At 24.1% G+C, this 7,508-nt stretch overlaps 1 protein-coding gene across 1 annotated transcript; it reads right to left on the bottom strand.

Moving 5' to 3' along the window:
* Positions 1 to 243: 243 nt before the first annotated feature.
* Positions 244 to 4,365, bottom strand: LOC145838559 (uncharacterized). Its single transcript, XM_082946175.1, has 4 exons — positions 4,144 to 4,365; positions 2,195 to 2,236; positions 1,938 to 1,960; positions 244 to 839 (listed from the first exon to the last, which is right to left on the bottom strand). Exons 1-4 carry the CDS (start codon positions 4,295 to 4,297, stop codon positions 561 to 563), a joined length of 498 nt encoding a protein of 165 aa, XP_082802301.1. The 5' UTR covers positions 4,298 to 4,365; the 3' UTR covers positions 244 to 560.
* Positions 4,366 to 7,508: the final 3,143 nt, after the last annotated feature.

The raw sequence follows: 7,508 nt of genomic DNA, 5'->3' as shown, positions 1-7,508 counted from the left end.
CTACATGTTAATTAAATTGATAGTTTATATAAATTAAAAATATATTTTTTTACGGATTTATGGATTAGTAATAAGTTATTATTTTACAGTAGCAAAGCAAATATAGGCTGAAAAACAATTTATTTATCAGAAAATTTATACAAAACAGTTTTAATAATTTTAAAGACAGCTTGGGTTAAGAATTAATACAATAAATAAACTTTTAATCACAGTGAAATGAAATATCGTAATTTTTAACCAGAATTTAAAAAAGTTGTAGTAAAAGATTATATGACACATTTTAAAAGCAGTCTTTTAATTTACAGTTAGAAATTTATGAAAATGGTATCTAAATTTGAAAATAAGAATTATAGTTACTTAAATTAATTTTGTTTCGTCGAAAAAAAGCTTAGTTTTAAAACTATTGAAATCTTAATTGGAAAAAATAGAGTTTAAAAAGTATAAATAAAAGTATCTCAGCGTATCATTTGAAGGCTTTTACACAAAATCCTATCTTTTTACCCTCTAAAAAAATAATTAAAACCAAAAAAAAAATTAAACTCCATGTACAGCTTCTTAATCTACTCCTCAACGGGAGCGCTCTCTGTCTTCTGTTCCTCCGCCTGAGAAGGTTCCTCTCCTTGGTGGGATCCGGGTGCGGCGGTGGCGTACTCCGTGTCGTCTCCTTCCGAGTCCTTCTCCTCCTCTTCTTCTTCAGCCTCCGTCTCTTCGGTTTCCCCTCTCACCGGAGCGGGTTCTGCTGCCTTTGGTGGCTCCTTCTTCGGCGTCGACTCCGTGACCGGAGGCTTGTTCGTTGTCGGAGGGGCGACGCCTCCTTCGTTGTCGGCTTTCATGAATTGCTGAAAGTTGATTGTTAAGTTTAACCAGCACTGTTTAAATATCATGCTATTTCACAATAGTTTAAATTTCGTTAAAATGAATAAACCAAATTTTTCTGAAACGTCAAAGGTGATTTTGTACACATTGTAAACTTTTTGGAACTAATTTTTTTCAAAAGCAAATAAAGTTGAATTTAATTTGAGTTCAAAAATATTTTAGTTTCTACAAAAACTACAACCAGGTTTTCATTACAGTTATTTGTGTACTATGTGGTAATAATATCAAGAACTATCATTGAAAAGTTTTCAATGACAAGATAAAAAGAATGCTTAATAATTTATACAGTATACTAATAGTAAATATTTTTAAAACAAATCAAAACTTGTGTGACAAGCAAATCAAATTCATGCTCACCATTTGCACAGGTGCTAAACTAAGGAAAAAAGGTGTAATTAAAATAAGAAATAGTTTTAAATTAATTACTTCTAAAAGTTTTTATATAAAAAAATGAACTAAATTAGACTCCTTATTAGAATATAAATTATTAAAGTATACAAAGACATAATGATACCAATAAAAAAAATCAAATACATACATATACATATAAAAGTATTAACTAAAATTAATACTGTTACACATTTTTGAAAGTGTTTTACTAATCATGATTACCAATATTTAAACTAAAAAATATGCCTGAAACTTTACAAAAACTTAAGAGTTTTTGGATAAAGCAGATTTTTTACTTCTTGGGTAACTGAATATGAAATCTTAATTAGTTAAATTTGTAGCTAGAAAGGAAATTTTTGTAAACTTGATGTCTAAAAAGTACTATTATTTATTATGTTGATGGCGCGAAGATCTTAACTTTGTTGATGATGGCCGAAATAAGTATTGGTTAAAAAGCACTAGTAACAAAAATTTACTGGAAAATTTAAGATAAATATCAAAAAAGTGTGTAACACTTTTTCTTTTCAAACTTAATTACCTCAACTTAATATTAGTTGGACAAAAAAAAACTAACCTGCGTTAAAAAAAAGTCAAGGTTTATAAAATGTTTAAATTTAGCTGTATTTGAATAGGTAGACAGACAATCTATTGCATAGAAAATGCAAACTTACACTTGTAGAACTCTTGATGGCAACTGCAAAATAAAGATATTTTTAAATAAGTATAGAAACAGATAACAAATAGCAGTATGTTGTTCTACTAGGACTTTAAACTACTAGAGTTTAAGAATATATTAACAAATTATTTTAATTGAAAGTTTGTTTTAAAAAAACTAATAAACTAAGTAAGTAATGGAAAATTCAAACTTGGTACAAAGTTTAATATTATTTTTAATTAATCCAGTAATAAGAATAAAAAAATAACTCACTTGCCTCCTGTCGTTTAACAATGAAACGTGTATCTAATCCCTCTGAAAAAAAACAGAAGCATGAAAAAATAAACAATTAAGTAGAGCTTTTTGTTTTTTACAGTTATAAAAAAATATTCAAAAACTTTAAAAAAGTTTGTATATAATGTTATAGATATAAAAAAGCAAAGATAAACAATTAAAAAAACACTGAGAAACTTTTCTTTTACTTATTAACCTTTTTTTCTCAATTTACCATTTCTAGTATAAGAAGAAAAGTTAATTGGACTGATAAAAAAGTTTTGGGCTTTTACCTATCTTTTTTAATTATAAAAGTGTTTATAAAAGTATCTATTTATAATTTATTACAAGTTAGTAAAAGTAACTTAGTTTTTGAAAAAATAAAGATAAAATTTCAAAACATGTTTATAACAAAACTTTATTTAAATTCTAATAGTAATCACAATATTTCTTAGTTGGATATATATATATTTTTTAAATTAAATTTGTGTAACATATACGAACAATATTTAAAATAAATAATAAAAGATAATTATTTCCATACATAACTCTTCATAAACTGATTTTAACTTTTTTGGAAGCTTCTATTTTAAGAAATTAAATTGTGCAACAAAAATATTTTTTAATGTTATAAATAAAAATTCTTCATTTATTTTAAAAGACAAAAACGTTTGTAACAAAGCATATATCACAATTACATGTGATGTGTATCATATCATCAACTATTTTTTGAAAGTTGTCAAGGTGTTTAATGCTATCTTCAATAATAAAATAACAGAGAAATAATTGAAGAATCTAATTGATACAACTATCTGAAATTTATAGTTAAAACTCATATTTTTAACTTCTCAAAACATGAGAAAAATAAAACTTTAATTACACAGCTGTTAACAATTTTATGGTATGAACTAATCTAATTAAAATTCACAATTTTGTTTAAAACTAATTTAACCTTTTAATTAGGCAATGGTTTCATAATAAAGTTGAATATTAGAATGTTTAATAAAAGTAAGGATTAAGGGGTAAAAACATTCTTTTTATAAATTAACATTAATAAAGTATAAAATAAAAATAATTTTTTACATTAGATAAATAATTTAATTAACTTTTGAAATTTAGTCTTTTTTAAAGTTTGAAATAAAAGCTTATGATGGGCCTCAAGTTTTGATTGTCAACTTTATCAGAGACTTATAAATTAACTAAAAACCTTTTTTGAACTAAAGCCGTCAACTTTAAGAAATATTTCTTTAAAAGTTTAAAGATTTATAGAGTCGGAATTCTAGTAATGTTAAAAAAACAAATATCTTAGATTAAAAAAAAAAAGTAAAAGTGGGTTTTTGAAAAAATAACTTAAGTATATGTTTAAAGATTTGAAGATAAGTGATGGACTTACTATAAAAGTAAAAAAATGGTTAAACAATAAAGTACAAGACAAAATTTTAGTGAACAAATTTTAATTACAACATTTGACAATAAAATTTTATCTTTTATTCTTTTTATTTGCCTATATTATTTACAAAAAAATAATATAACTATATTAAGTGTATAACAAGCCTACTGTACTCAAAGACTTTCATAGCTTACATTTTATAAATTAATTTAAATTTTAAAATAACTGATAGTCAATATAAAACTCTATAAAATAATATCAACTTGTAATAAACAAGGTGGGCCACCACTATGCCTTTAATATTTTCAATATATTTTTTATTTACAAAAATAGTCTTTACTTCACATATTTTTTGCAATACATTGCAGGAAACTTAGCCAATGATTGCAATAAGTTACTAATACTACTGCTCAAGTAACTTGAAAATTTTCTAAACTAGTTTTTTATAAAAGAATAAATAAGGTTTATATGTTTCTATATTTCAAAATATTTACTGGAAAGTGTAAAAGAAAGCACAAGTTAAGTATAAAGTTTAAATAAAAAATGAAATTATACTCACGTTCACGTTTTTCAAGCAATTCATTGAGAAAAATTGCAGAAAAGGTAGCAATATCAGTTGGCTGCTCTTTCAAAATTTCTCTTGTAAGTGCTTCTAATACTTCTTTGAAATTTGGTGGTATTCCAAGTTTGAAAGTTCCAAAGTTTACAGACATGTCCTCAGTGTCAACACTAACAAATTTATTACAACAAAAAGTTAAAAAAATATATAACAACAAAAACACTGATAAACACCAACTTTCAAGAAAGTATTTTGCAAACACAATGCATTAGAAGTTGTTATGAACAAAAGTGGTCGTTCAAAATTTATAGCTATTGTTAATGGAGGACTACTAAAAAAACTTGCTCAACATTTTATGTATAAAAGATCAGTACATTTGCACTAAAACTATATATAAAACTTCAAAAATACATTTCTGTTAGTTAATAGCAATTTAAAAGTGAAGGAAAGTAAAATGATTTAATTTATTTCTTAAACTAGCAACTAAGTAACAATACATAAGATGAAAACTATGATAAAACAACTTATAAAGTTTTGTTTACAGTGTTAAAGCTTTAAACGTATTTAAAAATAAAAAAGATTGTCTTTTGTACAAAATTATAATAAAAAACACTAAATTTATAACAAATATTCAAAAATGAATACTATCGTTAGCTAATAGAGATCCTAGCGAAACAAGTTTACTGAATTATATAACAACATATTTTCACAGTACTCTTTCTTTATTAAACTAACATATTTTTCTATCTATTATTAACTATTAATCTTTATTACTTATGTTTATCGTTAGTAAAGACTTATACACAAACACCTACTTTAACTTCTGTTCTTTTCTTACAGTATTTATTTTATTACAGAGCTCCGTTAATGTGTCTTAAAAGAAATATTACTAAATTCAAAATTTTAAGAAGTTATGACACTGAAACATGTGTTAGTTTGATAAATAAAGAGTACTGTGAAATTTTTTTGCTAAATTAAAAATATTATTTTAGGAAAAGTTGCTAAAAATATTTATCAGAATTACAAAAAGAATAAAGCAATTGTTTTATTCGCAAAAAAAAAAATAAAAAAATTCTAAAAATATAAAATCAAATCTTAACTTAAATAAAGTTTATATATTTAATCTAACACTATGAAAAAAGATTTACAAAAAGTTTTATTAAAGGTGCAGAAAGCTGAAGTAAAAAATATTTATTTCTTATTGACATATTTAGCCTTAGTGTTATGTTTGCAACAACTTACTCTGCGGTAGTAGTAGTTTAAAAGACTATCAACTATAGTTATATACCTTTTTAGTAGTATGAGTTTTTAATAACCATTAAAGATTATATCCTAAAAGTATTAAGTTTCATGTAAATGGAAATCTTGAAAAAATTTATGACACGAAAGTTTAATTTATACAAATAAAACAATTTAGCACAACTTTCTTAGACTAGAATTTATGTTTTTTAACGTATATAGAACACCAAAAGCTTATATATTAGGTGCTAAATTTCTATTAAATATAAATGCAAAAATTAGTTTACATGAAAGCTAGTAACTCAAAGCTAAGTTTGTATAGTTAAAATATATAAACAGAACAGTCAAAAAGATATGAACAATAATCTTATTTATTAATTATGCCATAAAAAGCTTAGTTTTTTGGTTTAAAGACGTTTGAAAACATTTTTTTGTTCTCTGTTTCATAAACAGGAGAATAAAAGAGTGTAAAGTACTGTTTGTGGAAAAGTAAAAGACTTTATAGATGCAATTCACTTCAATATGAAGATTAAATTTAGTATGTGACTATTTACTGCTAAAGGAGACACAAAATATATTCTAAAACAAATGTAACTGGCTAAACTACTACATACAGTTTTTTTATAGGCGATGCTTAAACGTAACGTAAAGCATAAAAGCTAATTTGTTTTTTCTAACATACGAAATCAAAATAGGCCTAAAAATTCAAGTACATACCTGTTTTAGAAAAAAACGGTACATGAATCAAAGCTATCGACAAGAGTCTAACACTTAGTTTTAGTTGCATTGTAGAATTAAAACTTTAGAGTTTAAAATTTGAACCTGATAACAGTTACTTACAATGAAAAGCAATCAGCTAAAAGGAGTTTTAGATTTGAGGTATTTTATAAAAATTTTGCTTCAAAACTTAATCGTTCAGAAAAAAAAACAATATTTAAAACTTTTTACATTCCTTTTATATTTATAAACTGTGCAAGTATAAAATTATACAAGCTTGCTTTGCTTAAATTGGGAATTTGATACTTAATTAAGATATTTTAACAAGTTCAGTTTTAGTAGCAATCATAAAATTAAAAAAAAAAGAAAACAGTTAGATATCATTGAAATGTCACCAAAAAAAGTTTACAAAACGTTGCATCTAATTCAGTCACAACTACTGAAAATTTCTTAATGTTGTAGTAATGAGTTGTGATAAAGTACTTGGATTTTTTGATAAAACAAATTGTTATAAAGTAGTTTTTACTCACAACTTTAACATTGATATTAAAGTGTTTTAATGCTTTAAAATGGTAATTTTTTTTTAATTTCAATAACAAACGATAAAAAGTAAAAACTTAGTTTTTTTTTAACTACTAACTTGATTAAATTTAAAGGCGCCTTAAGAAGATATTAAATTTTTGGTTTGTTTTTGACGTTTGTTTACCATAGTTTGTTTACCTATATTAATGCGTTTTGTTTATGTTTTCTCATTTGAGGTTGAAATCAAATAGGTATATACTGTACAAAATTTTTATTAAAAAAGACTAAAAAGTATTTTAAAGGTAGATGAAACAAAAGTATAAAGAAGTATTTCTTAGAAATAAACTTAAGTTATTTAAAGTTATAGTTGCTTAAGCTAAACTAAGTTGATCGCTTTTTTGTGCAAACATGTGCTTAAAAAATAAGATTTTAATAAACATTTGTGCTGAATCTATTTTATCTATAATTGTTTAAAATTGAAACGTGCCTTTTAAAAAAATACTGGCATAAAAAAATTGAAAAAAAAAACTAAAATTGATGAAGGCATTAAAATAGTACTTTCCAAAAAGATAAATTTTAAAAGTTTTAGTTGTACGCAGTTGTATGTTATTTAAACACATTTTTAGAGTTAATTTAACTTTGGAGCTATGAATTTTCACAACTTTTATCTACAATATCTCACAAACTTACTAGTTATAGTTTATGTCAGGTTATAACCTGCATAACTATATTAAATTTGAGTGAAAATTAAATACTTTACTGATTTACTTTAAACACTGTTTACATAACTTTATAAACAATAAGTAATAATGCTGCTATGTAGCACATCTTATAAATAAACAAACTTTAGACTCAAAAATAGTTCTATATAACTGGTAATAACAATT

This window comes from Thalia democratica, chromosome 6, assembly GCF_965202585.1.
Source record: "Thalia democratica chromosome 6, ktThaDemo2.hap1.1, whole genome shotgun sequence".
Lineage (NCBI taxonomy): Eukaryota > Metazoa > Chordata > Thaliacea > Salpida > Salpidae > Thalia > Thalia democratica.
The sequence above is the reverse complement of the archived record's forward strand: the minus strand, read 5'-3'. Positions and strand labels throughout refer to the sequence as shown.

Bases quoted from the DNA above. Each gene is read 5' to 3' on its own strand.
- LOC145838559 (XM_082946175.1), bottom strand. From the start codon at position 4,297: ATGTCTGTAAACTTTGGAACTTTCAAACTTGGAATACCACCAAATTTC. The intron at 1,961-2,194 runs GTGAGTTATTTT...TTTATTTTGCAG, and splicing joins TGTTAAACGACAGGAGGCAA to TTGCCATCAAGAGTTCTACA. The intron at 840-1,937 runs GTAAGTTTGCAT...ATCAACTTTCAG, and splicing joins CCATCAAGAGTTCTACAAGT to CAATTCATGAAAGCCGACAA.